The sequence below is a fragment of the Coniophora puteana genome (genome assembly GCF_000271625.1).
Source record: "Coniophora puteana RWD-64-598 SS2 unplaced genomic scaffold CONPUscaffold_9, whole genome shotgun sequence".
NCBI classification, from domain to species: domain Eukaryota; kingdom Fungi; phylum Basidiomycota; class Agaricomycetes; order Boletales; family Coniophoraceae; genus Coniophora; species Coniophora puteana.
In genome coordinates, this window is record NW_006913061.1 from 1,529,379 (window position 1) to 1,555,994 (window position 26,616).

Genomic DNA, 26,616 nt, shown 5'->3' on the forward strand with positions numbered 1-26,616 from the left:
AAGACGTTCCTAGGTTAGACACGGTTATTTATGGACGCGCATTCACGGCCATTGAAGACCGCGTCCACACTTCCATCTCAGCATTCAGTACTGCAGTACTCAGTCCCTACGCTATTAGATGCTCAATAGCCTTGATTGACCTTTTAATAACTATGACTTGTGCGGACAGGTCGGGTCAATGAACTTTTGTGCCCTGGGCCTTGATCAACACTTGCTGTGAGCAGTTTCACAGTTTATGCCTCAATACGTCTTCCAGTGAGTCAGACAGCAACTTCGAGCGTTCCTTGACAACACCAAGCCCTGACGTGCACGTTCCTTGAGTGAGTCATTTAGGTTTGGATGTCATGTGGCAGATAATTATGCAGGTATGCAGCTTTGCGCGGCGCCGCGGCGGGCACGAGAGTCGCGTACGTGCGCGCCTGCGGGCGGCTCTCAGCCAATCATAGGGGCCGGGCGTCTAATTGATATTGAGCACTGTACCTCGCACACCGTGTGATTGCGCATCAATGACTCGCTCGGTCTCCACCCTCAGCTCCGTCGCCGTCGCATAGAATGGGTGAGATTAGAACAACCAATGCCTATTCAGACATAGCCAGCGCACAGCAGTTGTTTTCAGAGTGTATAAAGAGCAGGCGGAGGGATGGCGAACTTCAGCATCAACCATTTGCTTTGCTATCACCTCACTCGCAGTTCTAAATCTTCACCATGTTCTCCTTCACCGGTGTTGCCATCGCTTCAGCCTTTGTTGCGTCTAGCATGTATGCTGGTAGGGCTTCTCTTCTACAGCACCTTGCTGCAGCGTTGGCTGATTGATTATTACGCAGTGACCGCGTTGCCCTCCGGCTGCGATCGTACTTACGTTGTCCAAGTCAACGACACTTGCGATTCCATCTGTGCTGCGAACAACGTCTCTAGGTAAGACCGTATTGCTACTCACAACACGTACTATAACATTGACAACGATCAAAACAGTTACCAGCTTTCCGCGGTCAACAGCGGCGTCATTGACCCTAACTGCTACGACATCTATCCCGCGGAGGTGAGCAAGAAGCCTCATCTCGCAGAGAAAATATAGACTCAACACTGCTGTGGATGTATTTTTAGACCATCTGCCTCGGCATCACCGGTCAGGACTGCAACGTGACCTACACCATGCAGTCAAGCGATACTTGCGCAACTATCGCTGCGGCTGCCAGCATCTCGCTGAACACCTTCCTCACGAACAACCCGAACGTTAACCCGATCTGCTCCAACATTTACCCGGGCGAGGTATGTACCTGCTCCGTCGGCTGTTTGACGTGAATGGGAGGCTTACGCATAGTTATTGTAGACTTTCTGCACGAGCCCCACGATCTACGTGAACCTGACGAGCTCCGAGTAAAGCACGGGACATATTGCATTCTGGGATGTGTCCATTTCTTTCGGGTAACAAGTGACACTTTAGAAGTTCTGGGTTTGTTTTGGGATGTTGGGGCATAGTTTGCAGATCTTACCGGGCTTTAGGCGGAGAAGTACTAGTTTGGGTTGATTTTCCATTCGTGTACAGATAGTTAGTGTGGTTTGGGATAAAATAATCGAAGTAAAGCTTGTGTTGATCAAGAGTACCGACTTGTGCGCATGAGCAAATAAACGAGTCTATGAGTTTGTACCGCTGCGAGTCCATGCTAGCTGCGTTAAAGAAAAGTCCAGTAAGTGTTATATTAAGAACGTCCTTGTTCGTAATAATGTATGATTTGATCTATCAGATAGTCCTTCACCCTGGCAATTGAGGCTCAAGCGCCAGACCCCGCGAGCTTTGCTTGCGCGTACTTCAACCTAGGCAACGGCATCTTCTGCACTGCCGAGGGTGCACCGTCAAAGCCCATCAACAGCGCGTTCGACGCGAGAGAGCCGCCTTGCTGGTCCTGTGTAACGTTAAGATGGGACGCAGTGACGTTGCGATAGTACGTGTTTCCGCTCGTGTCGTTGTAAGCGAAGGTGTTCTGGTTCGTCACGTTCAGCGAGTTGTACTCGCCCGCTACGGAATTCGAGAGTCAGTACATGATGCACGGAATGGCATGACGACAAGCTGCGTACAGGCTATTTGCCGCTCTTGGATGCTTGAGCCAAGGATGAAAGGGGCCGGGGAGACCTGGCGGTCGTAAGAGTGGTCGATGATAGTGTAGACTAATCGCTGGATTCAGTACAAGCCCAATTCAGCTCGATACAAAGACGTACAGGATCCGGAGGGGTATGTCATGTTAATGGCAAGCGGGTATTGAAAGCTATCCGAAACGATAATCTTCCCATTGTGCGTCGACTGCATAGTCCCCTGGGCATTCTGCAGGATATTCTGCCCTCTCGAAGTCAGAGGGTGCTCAACTTCCATCCACGACTTCCGGGCGTACCTGCGTATTGGCACCATCGAGGTACCACTGCTGATTCTCAAACTCGAAGTTCTGCTCCCAGACCACGCTGGTCGTGTTCCCGCTCCCACTCACAATCGTCGACTCGATCTTCAGCGAGCGCGTCGCGCTCACCGTCACGTTCACGTCCTTCCCGCCGACGCTGCCGTTCGTGTGGGCCACCGCGTACGGCTGTACGTCGTACGCCGTCATGTTGCCCGTCGTAGGTTTGCCCGAGGGATCGGTTACGACCTGCAGCAGACCCGAGACGTACCAGTTCGAGTTGATCTTGTGGTCCGACTCGGCAGAGACGACGTCGAGCGAGACCTTGTGCGGAAGGCCGTCGGCGAAGACAGGTACGAAGGGCGTCAGGTCGAGGAAGTAGGTGGGCAGGTCGAGGGCGCCGTATGAAGTGATAGGTCTGAGAAAATCCGGCCGTCAATAAGCGATTCATAAGTAAGAACCGGTCGCGGACTGACTGCCAAAGTGACGGGTTAATGCCTCCCGTGAAGATCGTGGCGTAGGGCAAGGCGACGCCGGCAACTTTATCATCGACGAGGAGACGAAGCTCCCGGAATGGCCCGTTGCCGTAGGTGGCGTCAGACGAGACGTTCTTCAGATACTTGTTCGCAATGCTTGTGTACTGCGGACCGTCAGTCAAGCGTCAGTGGTAAAGGCAAGCAGGTTGCCTCATAGTACCTACCCAGAACTCCTCATCTCCGTTTCCAGAAGCGTACAGCTCAGCGTAGATTTCCACCGTGTTCTTCGGTAGGGTGACGTTGCGTGAAAATTGAGGGGGTACAGAGGCATCATCTGAAGACTTGTTGCTCATAGTGGAGATTGGCACGATGATGTTGGACTGGCCGGCAGTCGGATATTGGGAACTCGCCGCATAGAAGGTCGCATACACGGTCGCTAATCTTGGAGTGAATAGGTAGGCCAATAAACTGGGGGCAGGAGAATTACCTGCGTACTCCCCGTCATACTGCTGGTTCACGATGTTCTGTATCTCGAACATAAAGGTACCGTTTTCTTTGAAGAGAGGGGTATAGCGGGTGACGTCCTTGGTGTACGTCCAGTAGATACCGCCTGCAGTAGGCTCTGGAGTCGACGTACGCCAGACTATGATTAATGTCACAGTCAATATCTCGTACGCGAGGCTTAACGGCCGATGAACCCCGCTTACTCTCGGTGTTCTGGAACGTGAAGGTGCCGAAGCGGTCATACTGGGTGCCGTTCGAGGTGACTGTGAGGTTAAGCGTTATACCCGCCCACGAATCGATATCACCGCAATCGGTGGGCGGACTGGTGTTCAGCATAAAACATGAGCGCTTATCCAAAATAACATGATCTGACTGACCTATACTGGACCATTGCGGGGCTTTGTAAAGCGCACTATCGTGAGCATGTGATACAAGATGCGGATAACAGAACGCTGACGACTTACTGTCCCCAGGAGCTACCAAACGTATGTCTGAACAGCAAAGAGCAATGCCGAATCCATGAGTTTCAACCTGCACCATTGCAAAGATGGAGGAATACTGACTCGAGTAGCTTTACGCTACATTTATGAGCGTCGGCTGCAGAGACAGGCGCTGGCTCCGCGACCTGGAAATCTTGAATGACATGGCCTGTCGTAAGGCCTGCGAGCGTGGCCAGAGGAAGAAGAACGACAAGTGGAGAAAGCATGAAGAGCGACGACAGTTTGGTGAGATGCGAAAACATGATCACCTCCCCTCCTTTTATACCCTGTTGTCAATCTGAGAGACCTGTACTGTAACGTGTATTCACATGAGTTCGGGCACAGGTCAGTGGATCTTGTTGTGATTTCCCTGTACACGCACTCCAGTTAAAAGCTGTTGACCGAGCGCCCGAGATTCACGCACAGGAGAGTTCGTTCCGCACTGTGATCTGCATCCACTTACCTGATTGTGACTTGTCAAAGTAAAGTTTCTCTTAAATACCCGCCTCTCACTCGCCATGCTCAGACGTCTGGGAACTGGATTGAGCTTTCTTGCAAGTCCTCAGAGTTGAGATTTAGGAGAAGAAAAAGAGATTAGGAGTAGCCATCCCTGAATTCTCATTGTTGACCGACTGATCCGTGACTTACTCCACATGCCCACTGCCACTAGTATGGGCGATGCAGGACTTGGGAGGTAGTTAATGTCAGGTTTGGATAGACATTGTTTGACGTGAACGTTGGCACGCACCGCTTGAATACATTGCCACTTCGATGAAGAGTCAGAGCAACCACTGAGTTAAGGTCGTCGCGCCAGTGGACGCGTCTCGGCTAAGAGAGGAGAAGACGACCTTGCCGTATATGGAGCGCGTCGGGCGGGAGTTGCCGAGGATAGAGGGCCTGTCCAATTTTTTGGGAAGTAACTTGGTGAAGTACCTGGGACTTGTGCGCATTCGACTGAGCAGCCCCAATGAGCCGTGTGCATGGACGACGAGTGTACAGCAGCGCGGCGACCGCAACAAAACTCGCCATCGCCGCCTCGCACGTGAAGAACTTTCCCCCAAAGGAGGCCATCGTCCCCATCGCACAACCGCGCTCAAAGTCGGCGCGCTCGAGCAAGTCCCCGCGCATTCCAAACACGAACGCCGCCTTCCCCGGCTCCTTCTTCAACGCAGCGGAATGGGCTTCTCTCCAGCCACCGCCGTCCACCGCCGTCTCCGCTTTTGCGCACAGAACCGGTCTCGCCGACATTCTCCCCGCCGACACGCTCGAGACCACACTCCGCACGGCCTGCACCCACTCCTCCTTCCTCAGCCTCCATAGCAGGTACTACCCCACCAGCCCAGCACCGGTCCACAATGCGAACCTCTCTACCCTTGGGAACACACTCCTGGGTCTCTTCGCGAGCGAGTACATACACGCGAGCTACCCCCACCTCCCCCTTCGCGTTCTGAAGGCCTCAGTCAGCGCATATGTCGGCCCGCTGACCTGTGCAAGCATAGCACAGGAGATGGGTGCCGTTTCTCTCCTCCGGTGGTATCGACGGGTGAGCCCCGTTTTTCATTTTCCATAGTATACGTGTTCACGTGCGCCCTATGCTCGTCCAACTCCCATCCAAAAAACCAGTCAAACACGCCAAATGCACCTGCCTTGCTCCATTCCGACGCGCTTGCATCTATTCCAAGAGCACTGGTCGCCCTCATTTTCACCCATGGCTCAATAGACGCCGCCCGCAAGTTTGCACACTCGTTCTTCCTCTCGCGTGAGGTCGACCTACGCGCCATGATCAAATTCAGAAACCCGAAGCGTGCTCTCCTCGAGACTGTTGACAAGTTTGGACGTGAGCGTCCAAAAAGCAGGTTAGTCATCGTCGTTTCCAACCATCGGCTATTGGCCGGCGCTTACAAACGACCCTGCACAGACTACTGAAAGAAACCGGTCGTTTCTCCCAGTCGCCTGTCTTTGTCGTAGGCATTTACTCGGGTCAGGACAAGCTAGGCGAAGGGTTTGGTAGCTCGCTGAAAATGGCAGAGTATCGCGTATGTGCCTTCTTCCATAAGTTCTACCTGTGCATTTGCTTAGACTCTGTCTCCAGGCGGCAGAAGATTCTCTGCATAGACTCTACCTGACGTGCACGCCTCCGCACCTGCTTTCTCTTCCGTCTTCTACCCTCCCTACCTCCTTCCCCCGCTCGCTCGCTTCTCTTGCATCCAACATATCTGCAGCCTCCTCGCAGCCACCAGCCTCTTCAGAATTGACACCCGACCCCAACGCACCTGTGTTTGCCGAGGAAGACGCGTTCGAGGCCGCATACGTGCCTGGACCGCTAGGCGAGCCCGAGGTCCTCTATGCGAGCGGCGGCAAGAGCGGCGTGGTTATGCCCAAGCGCAAGCCGGACGCGGGCTGGGACGGGGATGTTCTTGAAGACGAGGTATCCAGCCGACGGAGCGCAGAGGACGACGAGTCATAGGGTATTGACACTGTTTACTGCACCATTGCTTGTGCTAGGCTCTGGCAAGATGCATCAGTCCTCTAATCCGCTGTCTGACTTAGACACCATTATAAACGTATATACGCTAGCTAGATCATTACACGAACTGTTAATCGCACTGGTCACTCAATTCGCAGCAGGAAGTCAAGATGAATGTGCGAGCGTTTTGGTGAAAGTTAGCACATTGCAAGTAGGAAATAACATGCCTTCCTAAATGTTATGGCTCCTTCGAGGTTGCATACCTTTTGGCACAGAGCACAGAGCAGACCAATGGGTCGATGTGCAGTCCCATAAATAAAGAAACCTAATAGTGCATATAATAAGGCGAACCGCAGATATTTGCCTTGATAACCGCACATTAACATTAACGTACAACATTCCATATATCACTACCACCATGCACGCCTAGGAGCCCCTCTTCACGTCTCGCAGCGACACCCCGCCTTGTGGACCCGGTGTTGGCGGGAGCAATCGTGGTGCCCCCCGTGGTCTCTGGATGCTCTGAGTTTCGCTCGAATGGGAACCTACGCTCCCTTGCCACGCGGGGTTGTACGACGGCGGGAGCGTCTCGAGACCTTCGTTCAGCGGACCCGAGTCCTCCTCGCGCAGAACGGGCACGGACACCATCCTCCCCTTCCCACGCACGCGCGGGCTCCTGGGCGACGCGGGGGGTACGGGGGACAAGGGGGACGACGGCGCGTACGACGTCGGCCGCTGCGATACCTCGGATGGCGGTGGCGGCGGCGGCGCTCCTCCGCCCCGGCCGTGGATTGGGCTAGCCGCGTCGCCGCCGCCGTGGCTGAATATGGACTGGCTGAATGTGGAACGCGCGCCGTACTCGGACTGCACGGCGCTCGAGGTGTACACCGAGGGTGGGCGTCGGTCGAACTCGAAGGGTTCGCCGTTGGTGTTGCTGCCGCTGGAGCCGTGGGTATAGGATGAGCTGCGGTCGAAGCCCGTGTTGGCGGCGTATTCGGTGAGCTGGTTCGGGTATGTGCGCTCGGTCATGGACACGCTCGAGCTGTAGCCGTGCGCGCTCCGGGGAGGGGACCATGTCGAGCTCGGGCTACGCTGGGGTGGTGGGTATCGTGGTTCGGCAGAGAAGGGGTCAAGGTCCGTGGTGGTCGACGAGCTATCGCCTACTACGTGTGTTGTCGTTTCAGCGGGCTGCATTCGAGAACATATTAACTTGAGATAAAAAGCGAGAAACGCACCGTACGCTGGGTACCTTCCCCGAGACTTCTTGCTTGCACTGAGGCTCATCACAGTGCTCTTCCACCCCTTCCGCGTCTTTGATACATAGACTCCGATACCAATGAGACCTACGAGCGCAGCAATCCCACCGATCGTAGCGCCGACCGTGGTGGCTGTGTCCGAAGAGCCCGACGATGACGACGACGACGTATCTCCGCTGACAAGCGGGCCGTTCGTCGAGGTACCGGAAGTAGGTGAGCTCGGACCAGCGGACACGGAAATGTTTGGGGACACCGTTGGACAGCCTTGAGCAGTGAAGAGCGACGACTTGTTTGATCCCGCGGAAGCCACCGACGCTACGGCCGTATCCATCGTATATACGCTGTCGCATCAAAAGCACGATGACTGACGAAATTCGTGCGAAGCGGTGTCAAGACTCACTAGTACCAGTCACCAGTGACCCAGAACAGCGTGTACAAGAAATTGGGTAGCTTCAAGCCTTTGTTGCACGTCGCGGGCTGTATGCTCCCGGGGAGGGTCTGGTTGACGTTAGGGGTGCACTCTTGAATGCCATTGCTCATGTATATCTCGTAGGCGCCCTTTCCGGCGTCGATCCCATTAGGCGCCTGTGGAGTGCCGAGCTGGCAACTAAAAGAGGCGTCGGTGGCACGGCGACAAAAAAAAAGGGAGACACGAGCCAGTAGGGAAGACGTACTTCATGCACAACATGCTCAATGCCCATGCTACTGAGTTGCAACAACAGTCGGCTGAAGACGTGGTGCGTCAATAGCTAATGCCGAGTTGAATGTTGGAACTAACCTAGCTGATCATCACAATTATCTCCCGGCGTGTTGGGACGAAATGTAGGGACCTCATCTTAGGAGGTGAATCAGATGAGAGTAAGCTACGGAGATGTATAGGAACATACACTGTGGGTTGCATATGGATCGCAACCTCCAGTATGTCATACCTGCATTCAAAAGCCCCTCATGGTCGGCAAAATTTGGTTGATTGAAGGGATGAAACTCGCGTACAAGGTGTTTCTCCAACAAGGTCGTGATACCAATCGGTTGTATTGCTAGCACATGTAACGTTGCCCTGGGCGGCGGCAAATTCGAAAGAGCTGCCGAGGGCAGTGGCGGCGGCGGCGGCAAGGAGTAAGTTTCGCGTTCTTTTCATGATGAGTCGTGTAGAGTAATGAGCGGGGAGAGTTACAGAGAGTAGCAAAAGGTAAGGGAAATGAAGAGGGAAGTATTCCCAGGGACGCGACGGACGGCTTGGAAGGCCTCAAGTTCTCTCGGTGTTGTTACCCCAGTCGGCAGCAGTAGAGCGGAAAAGCAGTCGATCATCTCCTCATCATGATGCGTCAATATCGATCCCTGCAGTGTCCTGTTACGATATTATCTTAGCCCCCGGGCCCAAAGGAGGGCACGAGAACCCACCGACGTCGAGGAGTCTGGCACCCCACCAAAGCATGGCAGTGGGGACCGAACCAGCACATACCTGTTCATACGCAGGAACCCGCCTTGACGACGGTTGGCCACGGGACTACGCGCCGCTCCGCCGCTGCAATCTCCCAGCCAATCAAAGCCGATGCTGCTCTACGGCGCGGACGGCACGGCTACCACGTGCGAACATCTGGTGTCAGCGTCTTTCTATTTCCTTCAATCGCCCCTCACCTTGACAGCGTTTTGACAACACCTTGCATCCAGGAGCACCAGCACAAGCATGTACCCACATTTTGGCCAGTTTCATTCAAGTTGGTTTTCATTCATATACGTGGGGATGCATCCAAAACCCCACTTGCCTGTGGCTGGCTCAAAGCCAAAGGCACTCAAGGAAAAGGGCCGTCACTGGGCATGATGCATGATGATCAAACGAATTACAAGCAAACAGCAAGTCATCGTTGATATTCTCACGCTCAAAGGATGGTAGTCTCCCTTTGGTGGCGCTCGGATGGTTCAGCCAGCTGCGCTTCCAGTTGCGGTTGCACTCATTGCAACGTTATGGTGATATTTACCTTGAGATGATGTCCCCTACGGTGGAAAACCCAGGTATAGCGAGTCTAACATTGTTGGGATCCTCGGAACGATATCGACGTTGCGTTATCGTGTTCGCGTTTTATGCATGTGAACCTGGTCTCGTTATCTCGCTACAAGATTTGCTTCGTTTTGTCTATGTACTATGGTGTGGTGTACGAATAGTACGATTATATAGTGATTACGATGCTGCAACTGGCGCCAGGGAGCGGCACCTGCCAAAAGTACTGTGATGGGATTTTGCCTGTATACGGCAATATTTATGTCTGGGTCCCCTTCGATCTCAGGCGGTGCATAGAAAGCTTGGTCAAACTTCCTGCGCGCGAGGGTGGCAAGTTTTGCGAATCTCTCACCAAGTTAAGATCCCATTAGTTGGTCTTACATGCTATCATTTGGCTAGAGTCACGGCGGAATTGTTCCACTTCACTGGTGGCTTCCTCGAGCATGATGCTCCCGTAGGCTATGCATCGGATATCTTGCTGACCCACATCCATGGATGTGCTTCCATACCCCAGAAGTTTCGTGATGGACAATCGGTGTGTTTGGCTCTCATTTTGCTTTCATTTTGCGTGTGTATTCTTTCCAATCAGCCTGAGTGTGTCATCAAACATGCACTCGGTCCTCTGCTTTAATGTGATTATAGGAATCAGGGTTTCTTCAGCATACTGTAGTACCTGGAGTCCGCGAGAGCATCCTTCTACTGGCCAAACAGAATGGAGCTGACAGCGCCTTCTGAGCTCTGATTCGTCTCAACGCTCACACTTGAAGGGACATCGGTAGGATCCCTCTGGGTACCACCCATATCGAATGAAACTGCACCGTAGGTCTTTCTGGTGCCCAAAACGATTGACGCGAGCTGAAAACCTCTACTTATGATGCTTCGTTAGTTTGGGCACTAGTTGCATCATCGTCACCCAGATCATTGGGGTAGTGTATTGGTTTCATGCGTACCCTCGCTGATCGCGAGATACCCCGTGCCAAAAGGGTCGAAGGACGTCAGTCTTTTAAGCCATTGGCCTAGACGAGTAGGATGGCCGCGTTTTTGGGGCCTGCAGGGAGGATGGGATGCTCGGACTTGGAGACTTGCGTCCCGCGGACCATTCTCCCGCGGGCAGAACGAAGGCTCAGCACGGTTCCGACACGCACAGTGCGGCCATTGTGCGCACCATCACTTTTCTTCTGTGTTCACCTTCATCGCGCGGTCGCTTCGCCGGTCTGCACCTCCAGGCCAACTCCATGCCCCATCTGCTTCGACCATTGAGAAGTAGCCGAGAAGCACAAGGTCTCCCGCCGCGCCATCGGACCGGACCCGACTGGATTATTGCAACTTAAATAGCGTCCCGGTCTCTTCCGGTTGCGGTCACCCTCATTTTTACTGAAAATCCTCACACCTGGGGCTCTCGTTGACGCGCGTTAACAGGCTAAAGAAAGCCCATCGTTGCATTACCATCGACTCCAGGTCTGCAAGCTGATGTGTCTTTTGCGACATGCCCCTTGGAATGAATTGATCGGATGCAGCGTCCGTCGTGACAACTTCTAGGGTGGGGCCTTGAGGACGATACTGTACTTCTGCTGATGGCCCAGTGCCGGGACGACCCTTCATTCCTCAGTCTTCAGATCCAATGCGATGATCACAAACCATATTTTATGACACAGCTTACTTGCGCCCAAGCAACCTCCCTGCGACCCTTAGCCTCAGCGAGACACAGCCCAGAATCAAACCATATGTTCTGTCTATAAGCGATTGATGAGGTCTCGTCGACGCATCTTTCGCGTAGCTCCGCTGTGCTTCTGAAGCCTAATTGGGGCTAGGTTGCTTCATGATTTGCGGTCTGAGCTTTTGGCGTCGAGCTTTCTCTGCTAGATTCCAGCTCTCACGCGCCTTTTTCTCAGTGCAGAAACGCCTCACTCTGAGTAACGTCGTACTGATTCAACCTTCTACGGTCTCTTGCTAGTTGGGTCGGTCCCGCACTCGCCGGGCAGGCGGCAGGTCTGTGATGTCATTGTTGTAGCAAATACCGGCAATACATTAGCGATCACGGTAAGCACCACCTCATGATCTGCAGACATCCTGGTCGCACCTAGTCGCACACGACAAGCCTCGGCCACTGAGTGACCGCCTGGCTCCCTCTGCGCTCAAACGGCCAATCCCGCCGGTTAATCACCATATGACAACGCTAGTGCGTGCGGGACTCCACCGCGGCACAAGGAAGTCAATCATAGATCAACATCACCGAAATATCGGTGGCCCTTCTCTCGGCCTGTCTATGATTCACTCCTCCGTCCGGGGATAGTACTTATACTCCTTCCCATCTTCCCATTCGTTCACCATTCACACTTTTCACATTTTCCCCCGCACCCCCACTTGGGACTTTAGGCCTTCTTCTTCTATTTAATCGGCTTGTAGGCCAGCCGAATTCTACCCCGCTTTCCCCACTGCCCCCACCTAGGCGCACCATGGAGAAGACAGAATCCGACACGAGGATTGAGAGGAAGGAGTCCGACGGTTCACTGGGCTCCGACCCTCAGAAGAAAGCTCTGCGCCAGGCGGGCGAGGGCGAGAAGGTTCATGCCATTGCACGTGCACGCGCTGAGGGCAAAATTGTCCTCACCGAGGATGACTGCTACGAAGCGCTCGGTTATTGTTTCCCGACGTGGAAGAAGTGGACCATTCTCACCGTCATCTTCATCGTGCAGTGTTCAATGGTGGGTGTCTTCGCAAATAAATTTCTCGCATTTTTCGGGTCTAATCTATGATGTATAGAACATTAACACTTCTCTCTACTCAAACAATTTGGAGAACATCCAGGAGAAGTTTGGTGTCAGTGCTCAAGCTGCGCGATGTGGTGCCATGATCTTCCTTATCTTCTATGCCTTCGGTTGCGAGCTTTGGGCGCCCTGGAGTGAAGAGCTCGGACGCAAGCCTGTTTTGCAGATCTCCCTACTCTTCGTCAACATCTGGCAGATTCCTGCTGCGCTCACTCCCACATTCAGCGGCCTGCTCGTCGCTCGCGCACTGGGCGGTCTGAGCTCCGCCGGTGGTTCTGTCACCCTCGGAATGGTCGCCGATTTGTTTGAGGTAAGAATATAAGCCCACCCGCGCGAATAAATTGGGCTAAATTGCATTTTAGCCTGATGACCAGCAGTACGCCGTTGCATACATCGTGCTTTCATCCGTCGGCGGTTCCATTTTGGGTCCTATTGTCGGTGCCTTCACGGAGGCATACCTCGGGTACAAATGGAACTTCTGGATCCAGCTTATGTTCGGCGTCTTCACCCAGATTTGTCACCTATTCCTTGTCCCCGAGACCCGCGCTTCTGTTCTTGTCGACAAGGAGGCTCAGCGTCGCCGTAAGGCCGGAGAGACGAACGTTTACGGTCCCAATGAAGTTACTCCATACAGCGAACGGTTTGCGCTCAAGGAGGTGGTTTCCATCTGGACCCGTCCCTTCCACATGTTCGCGACCGAGCCCATCGTTCTGTTCTTGTCCCTCCTCAGTGGTTTCTCGGACGCCTTGATCTTCATGTTCCTCCAGTCGTACTCTCTCGTATACCAGGGCATATACGGCTTCGGAACCATCGCCACCAACATGGCCTTCCTTCCCATCCTCGTTGGATATATCATCGCCTGGCTTTCGTTCATGCCGTTCATCCGCAAGAACCGCAGGGACCGCGCTGCGAATCCGCACGACGAACGCGTGCAGTACGAATCCCGTCTTTGGTGGCTCCTCTTTACGGCTCCTTGCTTGTGGATCGGCCTCTTCGGCTTCGCGTGGACCACCCTTCCCAACGTCCACTGGATTGCTTCCATGGTTTTCACCGCCATCATTGGTATTGCCAACTACTCTATCTATGTGAGTTTCGATTCATATAACGAAGAAATAACGCAACTGACACTTCGAACAGATGGCCACCATCGACTACATGATTTGCGCTTACGGCCCGTACTCCGCATCCGCAACCGGCGGCAACGGTTTCTCCCGCGACTTCCTGGCTGGTGTTCTCACGCTCCCAGCCACGCCCTTCTTCCAGAACGTGTCGAAGACGCACGCCGTCAACTACGCTTGCACCATCCTCGGGTGCATTGCGTTCCTTGTCACAATCCCCGTCTACATCTTCTACTTCTATGGCGAGTGGTTCCGCAAGCGTTCGCCGTTCGCCTGCTCGCTCGCCGACGCAGCGAAGGAGAACGAGATGCGCCGTGTCGAGTCGATTGCCCAGACTTCTGAGCGCCGGAGGAGCCGGGCATAAAACATCCTCACCTTCCTTTGTCTATACCCTTTCAGCTTAATACCCTCCGAAGCGGCGAGTAACAGTGCAGCAAGTGCATTGGACACGCTCGGGGCAGGTTGTTTATGTTAATAGTCCCATTCTTTCCAGACAGGTGTTAGAAACGGGTACAACACAACAATTGCTTTCGGGTTACATATTTATTTCGCATATAATCGTGTTGTAGACATACAATATGCTCTACTGTAGGGCAGTTCCCCGCTGAGACTGCGGTACCTCGTTAGCCTTGCTTCTCAATGCAACGCGTGCGTTTACTGGAACACTTGGTGCGAACAGATTGAGGGAGGCCAACATTGGGCTAGAAGAGTGCATGGGGTGTTTCCGCTCTACCGGGCCGAATTAGGCCGAGCGCCGAAGAAGACGGAGGCTATTGCAGTTTTGCACGGAGGCTGGGTTGTGCACTTACCGCGACGGTGGGGTCGGTTTTGGCGCCGGGGGAGGCAAACACGTTTCAAACATCGCGCACACTTTGCCGCATCGTCCAACGATCCCATCCATCAGACCTGCACGTTTTGTTCTCGATCGTCTCTGCCTGTTCTTGGCCTGCTCACGATAAATCACGCCTCTGACAACACACACTCCCTGACTCGTTCTAAACAGCAACATCGACATACCCCTGCACGCACCACCGCCAGCTAATTCTTGACAGCTCCCTGCGTACGAACCCGACGAGCTCGCTGTCTGTTAATTCAGTGAACTTTGGTTGGCGATGGCGCCACGAGTCCCCATTGCTCCTCCTGCGCCATATGTGCCGCCTCTCACTCCAGAGTACGACCAGGTATGTCATCTTGACTCCCCTTCGCACACTGAATGTCGATATTGAGGGTACCGCGGACAGGTAGTCGTCCTATACGTCGTAAGTGACAGCACCCGCCGACCTCGCCCGTCTGACGTGTGTCTCACTGCGACGAAACGCAGACCGCTGTATACACCGTCGTGATATTCGGGCTCTGGAATATACCTGGCGCGCGGATATTAATCACCCCCTTGAAACTCTTCACCATTGGCTGGCACGAACTCTGTCACATTGTCGCGGTAAGTTCTGCTCGTCTGTCGAGTTGTTCATCCCACGTCCATGCTACCTACACGTGTAAATCCAACATACACACTGGACTCCTGTGTCGAGTTTTGACAATACTGAATATTAAACTGTGTTCTAGGCTGTCCTTACTGGCGGATCAGTGTACCATGTTACGATAGACCCAAATTTGGGCGGCGCTACTCGTGTGGAGGGCGGCTGGCCAAAGTTTATACTCCCCGCTGGCTATTTTGGCTCAACGCTCTTCGGTGGCGTCTTCATCCTCGGGGGCTTCGACGTCCTCGTCGCGAAGGTCCTCAGCTTTGTGCTCGGCGTTGGCCTCATCATACCTTTAGCCCTTGTGCGAGATAAACTGTACGCCGTTTTCTTTCGCGTGATGTCACGATCAGGCTCTTGACATGATTAATGTACAGGACAATATTGCTGACAGTTCTGTACGAAGGACTTCTGATTGGGTTTTGGTTTATAGGCCATGCGTGAGTGAGATGATACAGGCCTCTAGAAGCTTCCGCTCATGAGGCACCGTTTTAAGTCAAGCTCTACGTTGGTACTGCCTCTTCGTTGGAGTCATGAAGTAAGCGTAGGGATCATGCACAGTGGAGCGCACAACTTATCCTCGCAGCGTCTTCTACGCCATATGGGACTTGACCGATGACAAGTTCTTTCGAAAACAAAATGATTCTGACTGCACGCAGTACTTCATCATGTTTCCCAGGACTGCACCCCAATGTATGTTCTTTTTCTTTCTTTCTCGTCCTTCCGGGCATATTCATCAAATCGTTGCAGTCTGGGCGATTGCCTGGATTGTCTTCGAGGCTGGCGTGTGCATCAGTTTCCTGTTTCTTGGTCTTGCCAAGTTCAAGGTAAAACACCGTTAATCCAAAAGGGGTCGATGGTTGACTGTTCACTAGTTATCGCCTGAGGCTATGAATGAGCAAGCTGGCGAGTGAAACCATACAACGATGGTACTAGTGCTAACGTCCTTTTTAGCCAGCTTTTTGCCAACATGAGCGATTGGAATCAACTATTTATACAACATTCAGGCTGGACCTTGCTATGGATTATAACTTGAGGAATAAACAGTCGTCGTGATATTGCATTCTGTAACGAACTCTTGCTGTCAAGTACACTAACTTTCACTTGCAACGTGAAGGCTTTATTGCATCACAATTATAACACTCAGGAATATTCAGAGATTCAAATGATCAGACACACTACATACTGATATTTGAATACGGCTTTCCAAGAAATCTTCCCACTTAATGTTCCCGAGGACTGTTCAGGGCCCCATTCCCGTTGGAAGGTGTATTGTGCGAGGTGATATTTCAGAGGAATAATTCATGGATTATGATAGTGTTTGAAGATGACCCGTGAAAGGACGACGATGCATGGCGGAAGAATGCGGTACGAGAAGTTAGCACAAGTGACAGCTAATCGCGTGTTGCTCGCCGTATGATGCCCGCCACAAGGATTGCACCCAAAGCTGCGGCACCTCCTGCGAGAGCCATGCCAACGTATCCTTCTGGTAAGAGTCAGTAAATGGACGGAGCAGGTATGGGACGGTACACACCTCGCGCCACGCCCTTTTCGATGAGTGAACCCAACGACTGTGCCTGCAGGTTATGGGGTTCCTTCTCCAGGAGAAGGTCTGCGGAGATAACGTGAGCCTTGTTCACAGCAACGGCGGATGACGGAACTCTCACCATTGAACTTGCGGGCATCCTGGTAATTGCCCAGCTTATAGTATCCTAATGAGAGATAGTAGAGACATTCTCTTCGCCGCGTTGGCTCTGCACGGTATATCTCTTAAGGACAGCAAGGAAGACAAGGTGAAGGTCAGCCTCCCCGTAATTGGAAGGAACCATACGAAACGCCTCGGTATGGCACGCACCCTGCAATAGCCGTACGCCCTCAACCTGGAGATCACGTAGTGGGCTCTTCACGAGGCCCCATGCATAGTTGAACTTGGTCTGGACTGTAACGTGCGATTGGGCGACTTCTTTCTGGTATTGCAGGCGGAGCACCTAGAAAGCACGCATATGAACTCGGCTACCGAAGCTGCGAGCGAATAGGAGCAAACCTCTAGCTCGTCGTAAGAGAGAGACACCTCGGCGTCTGCAGCGTAAGGGAGTTCGGTAGGCATGGCGAAGAGGGACAAGGGGGTTGTTAAGATATAACTCTGGCAGCTGCAGGGCGGCACTTGCAGTACTTGCTCAGTATCGCGCGCACGCAGTCACTTAGGCCGAGAGGGTGCCAGAGGGTCGGAGGAGCTGACGTAATATTTTTCCACAGCCTCAGCGCAGCCTTCATGCAACTTTCCGCGTCTAACAGTTGGAGCAGACGCATTCACCCAACCACTCAACCACCCAAACCTACACTCAGAGGTTGTACGGCAAGCACGATGGCAGACATGGCAGGTAAGCATAGCTTGATTTTATCTGCTTCGTGACTTTTACGTTTGGCCTTCCAAGGCAATTCGTACTCGTCCAGAGATGGCAGAGGTACTCGTCGTTCTCTCCCTCTCCCCCACTTCCCGTCAGAGACAATAAACTCATGGTGCACTCCTCTTTCTCCCGCACCATGCTGTTTTTATAGCTAGCTAGCAGTCTAACTATGGTTACGCGAGACACCGATGCCATCGCCACCTTGCACTGACGGAGTCGTGTCGCAGCTCTGACAACTTATACTCACATCCCTGGTTTTTTTCTGCTTTTCACTTTTAGACCGCGGACACAGAGAAGAACGCGAACATCGAAGGCGTGACGATGGATACCGTGAACGTGACCATCCCGGTCACAGAGAGTTCAGGGAGCGTGGCGACAGGGATAGGGAAAGAGATGCCTTCAGGGACAGGGACCGGGACAGAGAACGCTACGGCAGGAGAGATGAGAGACGGGAACGTGACCACGGCGGCGGCCGAGGAGGGCACCACGAAGACCACGGTCGGCGCGGGTTCGAAGATGACAGGCGCCCACCCCGCGAGGACGGCGGCGGACGGTTTGCCGGTCGGGGCCGCCGCGATGAGGGCGGTTCCCCGCGACGAGGCGGTGGACGTGGCAGGAGGGACGGCCCTGGTACACCCGAGCGGAGGTCACCCACTCCCGAGGGCATTGCTCCCCTTTTCCAGAGGAAGCGCAAGGCCTCTGGTTGGGATGTCCATGCTCCAGGGTACGAACAGTACAGTGCCATGCAGGCTAAACAGACAGGTACTTTTACTAATATCTCGACTGCGTGGGTCTAATATCTCACCACGTCCGCAGGTCTTTTCAACCTCCCGGGCGCTAACCGCACGCAGGTGCCACCCATCCTCGGCATTGCCGGATTGCCTCCCCCTATTCCTGTGCAAACCTTTGGAATGGGTATTGGCAGCAACCCTAACCTCTCAAGGCAATCACGTCGCCTTTACATCGGCAGCATCACTCCAGATGTCAATGAACAGAACCTTGCCGACTTCTTTAACGGCAAGATGATCGAAATGAGCATTGGAACGGGCGGCCCTGGAAACCCCGTTCTTGCGGTTCAGTGCAACTACGAAAAGAACTACGCATTTGTTGAGGTGAGTTACCTTTCTCCTTGTCAGTGATAATCTTATCAATATTTTTTCTTCAGTTCCGCAGTGCTGAAGATGCCACTGCTGCTATGGCTTTCGATGGTATTATTTTCATCAATGGTCCACTCAAAATTCGCAGACCCAAGGACTATGGTGGTGATGCCATTATGGCTCCTAACTTCCACGTACCTGGTGTCGTCTCGACCAACGTCCCAGACTCCATCCACAAGATTTTCGTCGGCGGACTTCCCCCTTATCTAAACGAAGAACAGGTCATGGAGTTATTGAAGAGTTTTGGCGAGCTCAAGGCCTTCAATCTTGTCCGAGAAAACGGAAATGGCCCTTCCAAGGTGATTCATACTTTGGAATGCCTTCTGACCAGATATTAACAAGAGCATCTAGGGTTTCGCCTTCTTCGAGTATGTTGACAGCTCGGTCACTGACGTTGCTATTCAAAGCTTGAACGGCATGGAACTTGGAGACCGCTACCTGGTTGTTCAGCGGGCGTCTGTTGGCGCGAAGCCCGGAACTCCAGGCATGATCCCCAACTTGCCCTACGATCAGTTCCCTGAAATTCCTCGCCCTATCATGCCCGCCGGCGATGGGAGCACCGAGGATGCACGTATCTTGCTTATGCTTAACATGGTAACTGTCGACGACCTGCAAGATGACGACGAGTACGGCGACATCTACGAGGATGTCAAAGAGGAATGCTCCAAGCACGGCGCAGTCGAAGACTTGCGCATTCCGCGCCCGATCAAGAAGGACAAGTCCAAGTGGGGGGATGCTGGACAGCAATCGCAGACTGACGCTGCGCGCGCTGACGAGGCTGCCGGTGTTGGGAGGGTGTATGTCAAGTTTGTAGATGGCGACGGGGCGCAAAGAGCGATGAAGTCACTCGCTGGACGTTCGTTTGCTGGACGGTCAATCATTGCCACGGTCCTCAGCGAGGACAGCCAGACCACGCCGCCTCTCAATCTCATCTTCGCACCTCAGCCTGAGGCACCGCCGCCGCTTCCTATTGAGAACTAGCCTAGTACAAGGCCGCTGTAATGATGTCTCCGATATAGTTCTGTTCGATTTATCTTGCCCATGCGTGCATATATGCTGCGTCCGCTAGCGCCTATTAGCTAAGTTACTTAGTGTGCATGCTGGGTTGAATGAACGAATTGCAACGGTGTCTCATCCCGAATAAAATCTGTCGGGCCTAAGAATGGGGGAAGTAGACATGTCATACCATCCATTGTAACTCGGAAATTTGCGAGTATGGTAAGAACATTGTTTATATGGGTACATCGCGACCTGACCTTCGATCTGTCCTCTTCTTCTCGAGCTGAAGGCAAATGAGCGAGATGAACAAGACAAGCTATGCAACCTAGCACACACCCATGTCTTCTTGCAGTCTCTGTATGCTTGGAAGAAGTCCAAGCACTTGTCGCGGTCATAATTGTTTTTGTCCATGCATTTCATCGAGGCCTTGGCCGCACCTTCACAAGGACTGCCCACGTTAGTTGAGGTTACCACCTCGTTGAGTGCCGGTGGAAATACTGCAAAAGATTGGCCTACGCACTCAGTATGCTTCGTGTATGTCTCTCGTTTCTGGGTAATGGAAACATGTCAAACTCCAAAGTACAAGGACGACGTGAGACTAACGGAGAACTTCTTGTGATAATCTTCGGGTTGGACATTGTCCACCGGCAATGGAAGCTCTTTGCTTGACATGACGGCGGAAGAGGAGGATCTCCTTAGTCCGGCTCGCACGACCTCGCGAACTACGCCGACGTCACTGTTCCGTCGCGGTACCGCGGGCTTGGAGCGGCCCGCCGTCCGCGGTTTTGTATTCATTACTTAGCCCGACACATGGAAGTCGACCAATGGATGAGAACAGCGGCACAATTATACTACAACAATAGGGCCAAAACGTATCTAATGAACGAGTACTACAGGAAGAACGTCCGTCTGGTAGTTTCCAGCTCGGGCTGAGAATGATAATCAGCACAAGGTAGTTTACAGTCCAATGTCGCCGCCTCACCTTCCACATCCACAGATAGTCGTTTTCTTTTGGCGGTTGTATGGGTTGGGAGGGCTGCGCTGTGGACTCGTGGGGAGTGTGTTCTTCAGCCTCATCAACCTCATCGTTTTGTGCATCTTCGGGCTTTTCCTCGTCCTTGTCTTCTGCCTGCTCATCCTCATTCACGTGTTCCGCTTGCTCATCCTCGTCTGTAGCTGGCGCTGTATCGATCTGCAGTGATGCTGGCGACGCGCCAAAGTTCATAACAGCCGGAAGCCCGTTCTTGAGCCAACGAAGTTTCAGCGTGAACCGGGGGCCAATTTCCTGCAGCGCGACCTTTTCCGTGGAGCGGAAGGCATATCTAGGCCAACTCAGCAAGCGACCACAGACTATCGTCAGATACTAACCGGTGTCTTCGGAAGAATAAGAAATCACGCTGATTATGGAGCGTTACAACTTGTCTTCCTTGAAACTCTGGTAGTGGAGGGAAGAGTGTCTGGAACATGCGTCCGACGGCATGTCCAAGGCTGGTGGAGAAGTTGTTTAAAACCAGCTCTGGGTTGTGTGGAGTGGCTCGGGCATGGCCCTAATCCAAACGTTAGGCAGCAAAGATGGTGTCATGAGATGAAAACGCACATAGATCTGTTTCGTGAGCTCAACAGATGTAAGCTTGAAATATGCCATGGGACCATTAGGCAGGTATATGAGGGTTATAGCATCTATGAAGGGTCAGTCCCGTCATGTATCAAGTGAAAGCAACACCCACTCGGTTTTTTCATGTCTTCGTTAACGACCACCATATGCTTGTATCCTCGCCCTGCAGCCCAACCCGCTATTCTGCCCACTTCGAAACCTTTTCCCTTTTTTCGTCTGATGTACTCAGCCCCGGGGAAGATCCCAACGAGCTCGTCACAGAATTCATGGGTTCCCTTGGATACTTTTGGAGAGGTCGTAATCAACACTTTTGGCGGAACCGTCGGATCGACGTCCGTGAAGGTGAAATATTCGGCGAAGGGATCAGATGCTATATCCGAAGAGAATTCATGGGACAAGGGGCCATCCGTGCTAACGACTGTAGATGGATCATGTTCACGAGTATTGTCTAGAGTGCGAGGGACATTCTCCAGCAAACGTCTCTGTTCTTCGATTAGATATGACATGCCTAAAGTTTCGCAGGGGTGCACACACCTTCTTTGCGGCTGGGTTTGTAGACTCGAGCTTGGCCTGCTCTAGTCGTTTTTGGAGTTTCTGCTGGTTCTTAGCCTTTTTCTGTTTGTTGGTTACTTCCTCTCTTTTGATTTTGTTCTTGATCTGAGACGGCTGGAAACGAGCGGGAGGCATTTTGGTGAGCCGGAGGAAAGTGATTTCTGAAGAGATCCGGTCCAGAAATAGTAGACGCGCTTTCGGAAATTCACACTCTGACCTTGACCTCGACACGTCTGGGCTGTTGCCCATAATGCTTTCCTTTCAACCCCGCGCTTTGTTCCTTTCTCTTTTACTCTTCCTAACTGCTGCAAACGCCCTTCACTTCTACTTGGACGCCAACGAGAAGAAATGCTTCATTGAGGAGTTGCCGACTGACACCGTTGTTGAGGGTACGCTTCTTTACGCGTGTGCACCCATTGTGTTTTAACGAGTCGGCTTTAGCTCACTACAGGGCACTCGAATGGTCGGACAAGACTCAGTCATACGGAATCAATGATGAACTTGGTATCACCGTTGACGTCGAGGTTCGTTGTTTAGTCGGTTTTGTGTACAGCTACACTCATTGCTGCACCAGGAACTTGACACCAATCATGTCGTCACCAAAACCAGGGGACCAAGCGACGGTCGCTTCACCTTCACGTCCCACGTTGCAGGCGACCACTTGATCTGCATTTCTACCAACTACACGTCATGGTTTTCGAGCACCCACATCCGCTTCTACCTGGATATCGCCGTCGGAACGACCAAGGGCGACTACGAGAAGGATCGGTCTCACATTGCGACGCTCGCAAACAAGATTCGAGACCTTAACATAAAACTGGAGGAGGTCAGGCGCGAGCAGCAGTACCAGCGGGAGAGAGAAGCATCATTCAGAGACCTAAGCGAGGCGACGAACTCCAAGGCTGTCTGGTACAGTATCGTCCAGATTGGTGTTCTCATCCTCACTTGTACGTGGCAATTACGACACCTAAGAGTGAGTGTTTTTAACCATTACAAACATGAGATAACTGCTGATAAGCGTGTAGCGATTCTTCTCAGACAGGAAGCTCCAGTAGTGGAAGCTATCCTCAGTCTGTCGAATCATGTACTTGGAACTTAATTGAAGAATGGACGTAATATGGATCTCCATAACGGTGGAATTGTGTCACGGTGGTGCTCTTGAGCTTGAAGTTTGACCTCTTGAGGTTTCCTCCTTCCGTAAGGAACGTTGGGAGTTTGGCCGCTTCAGTTTTTTATGGCGTGACTTACAGCTGTGCCATGATTGAAACATTGAGTGTCCACACTCAACATGTGAGGCCTATAGGCTAAAGTGGTTAACTTGAATATTTGTCGGACTACTTGCACGTTCTGTGAATACTGTACAGGCTTTCCTAATAGGCTCAACCCCTAAGTTATGAGATGGCTGACCACAAGCTGACCGATCAATCTGACGTTGCAGACGATCCCGTTCATCCTCCGTCCAACTTGCTCTACATACTTTTCCTTCATCCTGTGGCCCTGCCAGGAATGATTGTCACCCAACGGGCAGCACAAGCTACTGATCCCCTCTCAGTTCCTTCGAATGCACCTGAACATTGTCCAGTACGTACATGTCATGCTCTCCCTTACCACTTGAAAGACACTTACCGTTATTTGGCCTCAGGGAACCGAATCTGAGCAAGCCGGAAAGGCAGACGCTTGCAATGGATGTGCAAACCAAGAGATATGTGCCTCCAACACGCCCAAGGGACCCGACCCTGCTCTCCCGTTCATCCGCGCTCGCATGGCCTCCGTGAAGCGCAAGCTTCTCGTCCTCTCAGGCAAGGGCGGCGTCGGCAAGAGTACCTTCACCGCCCAGCTCGGCTGGGCCTTTGCTGCCGACGATAGCACGCAGACCGGCGTCATGGACGTCGACATTTCAGGCCCGTCTATTCCGACCATCCTCGGTATCGCCGCTGAGCAGGTCCACTCTTCTGCCCAGGGCTGGTCACCCGTATACGTGCAGGACAACCTCGGCGTCATGTCTGTCGGGTTTATGCTTCCTTCGTCCAAGGACGCAGTCATGTGGCGTGGACCGAAAAAGAATGGACTGATCGCTCAGTTCCTCAAGGACGTCGACTGGGGCGAACTCGACTACCTCGTCATCGATACCCCACCTGGCACATCCGACGAACATCTAAGCGTTGTTCAATACCTCAAAGAGAGCGGGATCGACGGTGCAATTCTCATTACTACGCCTCAAGAGGTGGCTCTGCAGGACGTACGAAGAGAGTTTGACTTCTGTCGCAAGGTTGGAGTGAAAGTGTTGGGTCTGGTGGAGAACATGTCAGGTTTCGTATGTCCAAGTTGTAAAGGCGAGAGTCAGATCTTCAAGCCCAGTACTGGTGGTGCGGAGAGGCTAGCGAAGGAGCTGTCAATACCACTACTAGGCAAAGTCCCTCTCGACCCTCGAATAGGTAAGAGTGCCGACTACGGCGTAAGCTTTTTGGATGAATATCCGGAAAGCCCTGCGAGTATTGCATACATAGACATAATAGAGAGTGCGTTCATCACTTCATTTCGTCTATGGATGGTGTGCTGATATAAACGCGTCCATCTAGAGATCAGAGAAGCACTCGGCGACGCTTAGCCATCAATGGTTCATCTATGATCTGTATTATGGTTGACTATGTATCCACTAGATTCTAGCCGGGGCGATGATGATAACATGTCGTGCTCGTGTACTGATGTCTAAATGAACTGCATGCAAGAATACGATCAGCCAGCATAAGGCCAGCGTTGAGATGGCAAGAAAACATGGGCATGACAATTATGGTCCTGGTTTAGGTATGGGAATGGGTATTTGATCACTGTTCGTCCTCTCCACCGAATTCGGGGACCTCGCTAACGGATACCTCAGCGTCCGATGCAGGCTCCGTGATGTACTTACCGATCGGTGCATATCCCTCGAGTCCGCCGGGTAGTCCTTCTCGGCTCTCGTGGATTGATACCGTCGATAGGGTACGTAGTAGATTTCGGATCGACGCATCGCCAATTATTGTCGAGGAGGCTCGAGAACGTGCAGGTACCACATAGCCTTCTGTCTGGGTTGGGAACATGATGGCATTAGTACTAGGTGGTGGAAGTCCGTCCACGGATGAAAGCGGGCGATGGTTGGTGAAAGGTGACTGGAATGAGGACATTGAGTTTTGCCGGCTGGGCAGGATGATGCTTGTCCGTCTGGAATATGTCACAACTGGATCTGTCGGTGCTACCGAGACTGGCCGTTCTCCGAAGCACGAAAACGTAGTGGTTTCCGGTGAAATGGTTCTTTCCCTTGCGTGCGTCATTTCTTCGCGGGATGGGAAAGGTTCTGTTGCCTTCTGCTCTGGTGAAGACCCTACCTTCATCTTCTCGGGTTGCTCGTCTTCCGTGGAGGGAAGAATGGATGGCTTAGGAGTGACGGTGTCATCAACTTCCGTTGTTTCCACGGCCTCTACCTTGAGCCCTCTGACCTCTGCCCTGTAGTCTTCGATCTCATTCCAGAGTGCTTCACGGAACTCCTGCAGCGTCTCGAGTTGCTCGATTTGTCGCCACTTATCAAACACTGCATGACAATCCGGTTCGTCGCCCTCGTCATGGTAAGATGCCAGCCATGGATGTTGCAGAGCCTCAGTGACCGAGATTCGGGTGGCTGGATCAAACGATAGCATCTTCGTCAAGAGATCGAGCGCTGGATCAACCAATGGTAAGTGAAATCCAGGAATGCAGGGCGTGAGCATAGATCATAATTCACCTTGAGCATCAGCACTAGGTATTATTTTCCGCAGAGGTACCTTCCTCTTAACTGGCAATGACCGAACGTAGGCTACAGCCTAGCATAAATGTTAATAATCCGGCGAGTAGGTTATCAACTAGTTCTCGGACCAACCTTCTCACTCTTGACCTGAGCGTATATACTCTCGTCGGGGGTGCCTGGGCAACGGGGTCAGGATATAATGTAAATGACTGGCAAATCTGATCTCACCAAGAACCTCAAGGATCTTGTTCAACTGATCAACTGAAGAGGGATTGACAGTAATTATCAGTGGTCCTTCTCAGACATTGGGACTATGCTAACCATAACTTGGTTGATATGAGTCTCAAGACAAAATGGAGACTAGCTTACTTACTCTTTGCCCTTGAAGAGCGGTCTTCCGAGAAGCAACTCGGCAAAAATACACCCTATTGACCAAACGTCGACTGTATATACTGTGAGAATGCAAAGCACATAAGCTTTGCACCAGTTACTCACTCGCGGTCGTGTAGTTCCTGGGGGAAGGGAACGATTTAGAACGTCACGTGCCCAATTCCGATGTGACGCACTTAAATGCCAACATGATCTCTGGAGCTCGGTACCATCGGGTTGCAACGTATTCCGTCAGATTACCCACTTGTTCGTCAGCATTGGCTTCAAAGCCCCTACTTAGGCCGAAATCACAAATCTTCAGCTCGCAGTCAGAGTTGACAAGGAGATTCCCCGGTTTGAGGTCGCGGTGAATCACATTCGCGGAATGAATATATTTGACGCCTAGTAGGCGCTGTTAGGTTGTCTTGCATCTGGCATCTTTGCATATGGCTTGCCTCGAAGCACCTGATACAGGAAGTATTGGACGTGCTCGTTGGAGAGATGTTGACCAGATTTGATGATTTGGTGTAAGTCAGCTACGAAAGACGTTTGATTTGAAATGAAAGCAGAGTGAAATAGGTCTGATGCATACCTTCCATGGGCTGCATGTGTATGTTAGCCGCAGAATTTAGCATGTTTGAAATATGAACAACTGTATTACCTCCATGAATATGTATCTGTACGTTCGAAGAACATCTGAGCTCATTATACTGATGCTACGGGGCCCAAAATAAAACGTACATCTCCTGAAAGTCCGGCGAGATTGCATCGACGTCGATCATCCCAGTGATGTTCTCGTGGTTGGCGAAATGGCGGAGGAGAGTGAT

General features: G+C 52.4%; 12 protein-coding genes across 12 annotated transcripts; 8 read left to right on the plus strand and 4 right to left on the minus strand.

Moving 5' to 3' along the window:
• The first annotated feature begins 264 nt into the window (after positions 1-264).
• Positions 265-1,631, plus strand: CONPUDRAFT_83516 (uncharacterized protein). Its single transcript, XM_007772732.1, has 6 exons — positions 265-320; positions 374-766; positions 825-915; positions 973-1,039; positions 1,105-1,269; positions 1,331-1,631. The coding sequence occupies exons 2-6, from the start codon at positions 706-708 to the stop codon at positions 1,379-1,381; spliced, it is 435 nt and encodes a 144-aa protein (XP_007770922.1). The 5' UTR covers positions 265-320; positions 374-705; the 3' UTR covers positions 1,382-1,631.
• A 141-nt stretch (positions 1,632-1,772) lies between these two features.
• Positions 1,773-3,703, minus strand: CONPUDRAFT_59088 (uncharacterized protein; the record flags this gene model as incomplete). The annotated part of the gene is made up of 8 exons (XM_007772229.1): positions 1,773-2,017; positions 2,050-2,166; positions 2,218-2,332; positions 2,388-2,805; positions 2,864-3,027; positions 3,088-3,299; positions 3,351-3,506; positions 3,571-3,703. The coding sequence occupies 8 exons, from the start codon at positions 3,701-3,703 to the stop codon at positions 1,773-1,775; spliced, it is 1,560 nt and encodes a 519-aa protein (XP_007770419.1).
• Positions 3,704-4,800: 1,097 nt separating this feature from the next.
• Positions 4,801-6,421, plus strand: CONPUDRAFT_107448 (ribonuclease III). The gene is made up of 4 exons (XM_007772733.1): positions 4,801-5,389; positions 5,470-5,702; positions 5,765-5,882; positions 5,939-6,421. The coding sequence occupies exons 1-4, from the start codon at positions 4,814-4,816 to the stop codon at positions 6,311-6,313; spliced, it is 1,302 nt and encodes a 433-aa protein (XP_007770923.1). The 5' UTR covers positions 4,801-4,813; the 3' UTR covers positions 6,314-6,421.
• A 210-nt stretch (positions 6,422-6,631) lies between these two features.
• Positions 6,632-8,731, minus strand: CONPUDRAFT_167028 (uncharacterized protein). Its single transcript, XM_007772734.1, has 7 exons — positions 8,563-8,731; positions 8,457-8,498; positions 8,348-8,404; positions 8,244-8,295; positions 7,970-8,176; positions 7,549-7,910; positions 6,632-7,473 (listed from the first exon to the last, which is right to left on the minus strand). The coding sequence occupies exons 1-7, from the start codon at positions 8,705-8,707 to the stop codon at positions 6,740-6,742; spliced, it is 1,599 nt and encodes a 532-aa protein (XP_007770924.1). The 5' UTR covers positions 8,708-8,731; the 3' UTR covers positions 6,632-6,739.
• Positions 8,732-10,080: 1,349 nt separating this feature from the next.
• On the plus strand, positions 10,081-11,713 carry CONPUDRAFT_138397 (uncharacterized protein). The gene is made up of 2 exons (XM_007772735.1): positions 10,081-10,387; positions 10,455-11,713. The coding sequence occupies exon 2, from the start codon at positions 10,633-10,635 to the stop codon at positions 10,897-10,899; it is 267 nt and encodes an 88-aa protein (XP_007770925.1). The 5' UTR covers positions 10,081-10,387; positions 10,455-10,632; the 3' UTR covers positions 10,900-11,713.
• Positions 11,714-12,024: 311 nt separating this feature from the next.
• Positions 12,025-14,112, plus strand: CONPUDRAFT_138398 (MFS multidrug transporter; the record flags this gene model as incomplete). The annotated part of the gene is made up of 5 exons (XM_007772736.1): positions 12,025-12,132; positions 12,163-12,273; positions 12,332-12,646; positions 12,699-13,421; positions 13,474-14,112. 5 exons carry the CDS (start codon positions 12,025-12,027, stop codon positions 13,816-13,818), a joined length of 1,602 nt encoding a protein of 533 aa, XP_007770926.1. The 3' UTR covers positions 13,819-14,112.
• A 241-nt stretch (positions 14,113-14,353) lies between these two features.
• On the plus strand, positions 14,354-17,109 carry CONPUDRAFT_83520 (uncharacterized protein). The gene is made up of 14 exons (XM_007772737.1): positions 14,354-14,635; positions 14,696-14,713; positions 14,776-14,892; positions 15,018-15,250; positions 15,310-15,372; positions 15,429-15,470; positions 15,519-15,625; positions 15,683-15,759; positions 15,808-15,838; positions 15,887-16,421; positions 16,470-16,544; positions 16,600-16,701; positions 16,788-16,920; positions 16,977-17,109. The coding sequence occupies exons 1-10, from the start codon at positions 14,567-14,569 to the stop codon at positions 15,904-15,906; spliced, it is 777 nt and encodes a 258-aa protein (XP_007770927.1). The 5' UTR covers positions 14,354-14,566; the 3' UTR covers positions 15,907-16,421; positions 16,470-16,544; positions 16,600-16,701; positions 16,788-16,920; positions 16,977-17,109.
• Positions 17,110-17,446: 337 nt separating this feature from the next.
• On the plus strand, positions 17,447-19,622 carry CONPUDRAFT_83522 (uncharacterized protein). The gene is made up of 4 exons (XM_007772738.1): positions 17,447-18,102; positions 18,157-18,452; positions 18,506-18,796; positions 18,849-19,622. The coding sequence occupies exons 1-4, from the start codon at positions 18,084-18,086 to the stop codon at positions 19,476-19,478; spliced, it is 1,236 nt and encodes a 411-aa protein (XP_007770928.1). The 5' UTR covers positions 17,447-18,083; the 3' UTR covers positions 19,479-19,622.
• Positions 19,623-19,728: 106 nt separating this feature from the next.
• CONPUDRAFT_60192 (uncharacterized protein) lies at positions 19,729-20,168 on the minus strand (the record flags this gene model as incomplete). Its single annotated transcript, XM_007772297.1, has 3 exons — positions 19,729-19,779; positions 19,833-19,944; positions 20,080-20,168. 3 exons carry the CDS (start codon positions 20,166-20,168, stop codon positions 19,729-19,731), a joined length of 252 nt encoding a protein of 83 aa, XP_007770487.1.
• Positions 20,169-20,386: 218 nt separating this feature from the next.
• On the minus strand, positions 20,387-21,826 carry CONPUDRAFT_167033 (Brix-domain-containing protein; the record flags this gene model as incomplete). The annotated part of the gene is made up of 6 exons (XM_007772739.1): positions 21,646-21,826; positions 21,224-21,593; positions 21,094-21,176; positions 20,865-21,043; positions 20,479-20,818; positions 20,387-20,425 (listed from the first exon to the last, which is right to left on the minus strand). Exons 1-6 carry the CDS (start codon positions 21,796-21,798, stop codon positions 20,387-20,389), a joined length of 1,164 nt encoding a protein of 387 aa, XP_007770929.1. The 5' UTR covers positions 21,799-21,826.
• A 36-nt stretch (positions 21,827-21,862) lies between these two features.
• On the plus strand, positions 21,863-22,785 carry CONPUDRAFT_83523 (uncharacterized protein). The gene is made up of 4 exons (XM_007772740.1): positions 21,863-22,052; positions 22,105-22,187; positions 22,238-22,636; positions 22,689-22,785. The coding sequence occupies exons 1-4, from the start codon at positions 21,914-21,916 to the stop codon at positions 22,716-22,718; spliced, it is 651 nt and encodes a 216-aa protein (XP_007770930.1). The 5' UTR covers positions 21,863-21,913; the 3' UTR covers positions 22,719-22,785.
• A 323-nt stretch (positions 22,786-23,108) lies between these two features.
• On the plus strand, positions 23,109-25,356 carry CONPUDRAFT_138405 (P-loop containing nucleoside triphosphate hydrolase protein). The gene is made up of 3 exons (XM_007772741.1): positions 23,109-23,244; positions 23,306-24,182; positions 24,243-25,356. Exons 1-3 carry the CDS (start codon positions 23,170-23,172, stop codon positions 24,269-24,271), a joined length of 981 nt encoding a protein of 326 aa, XP_007770931.1. The 5' UTR covers positions 23,109-23,169; the 3' UTR covers positions 24,272-25,356.
• The last annotated feature ends 1,260 nt before the right edge of the window (positions 25,357-26,616 follow it).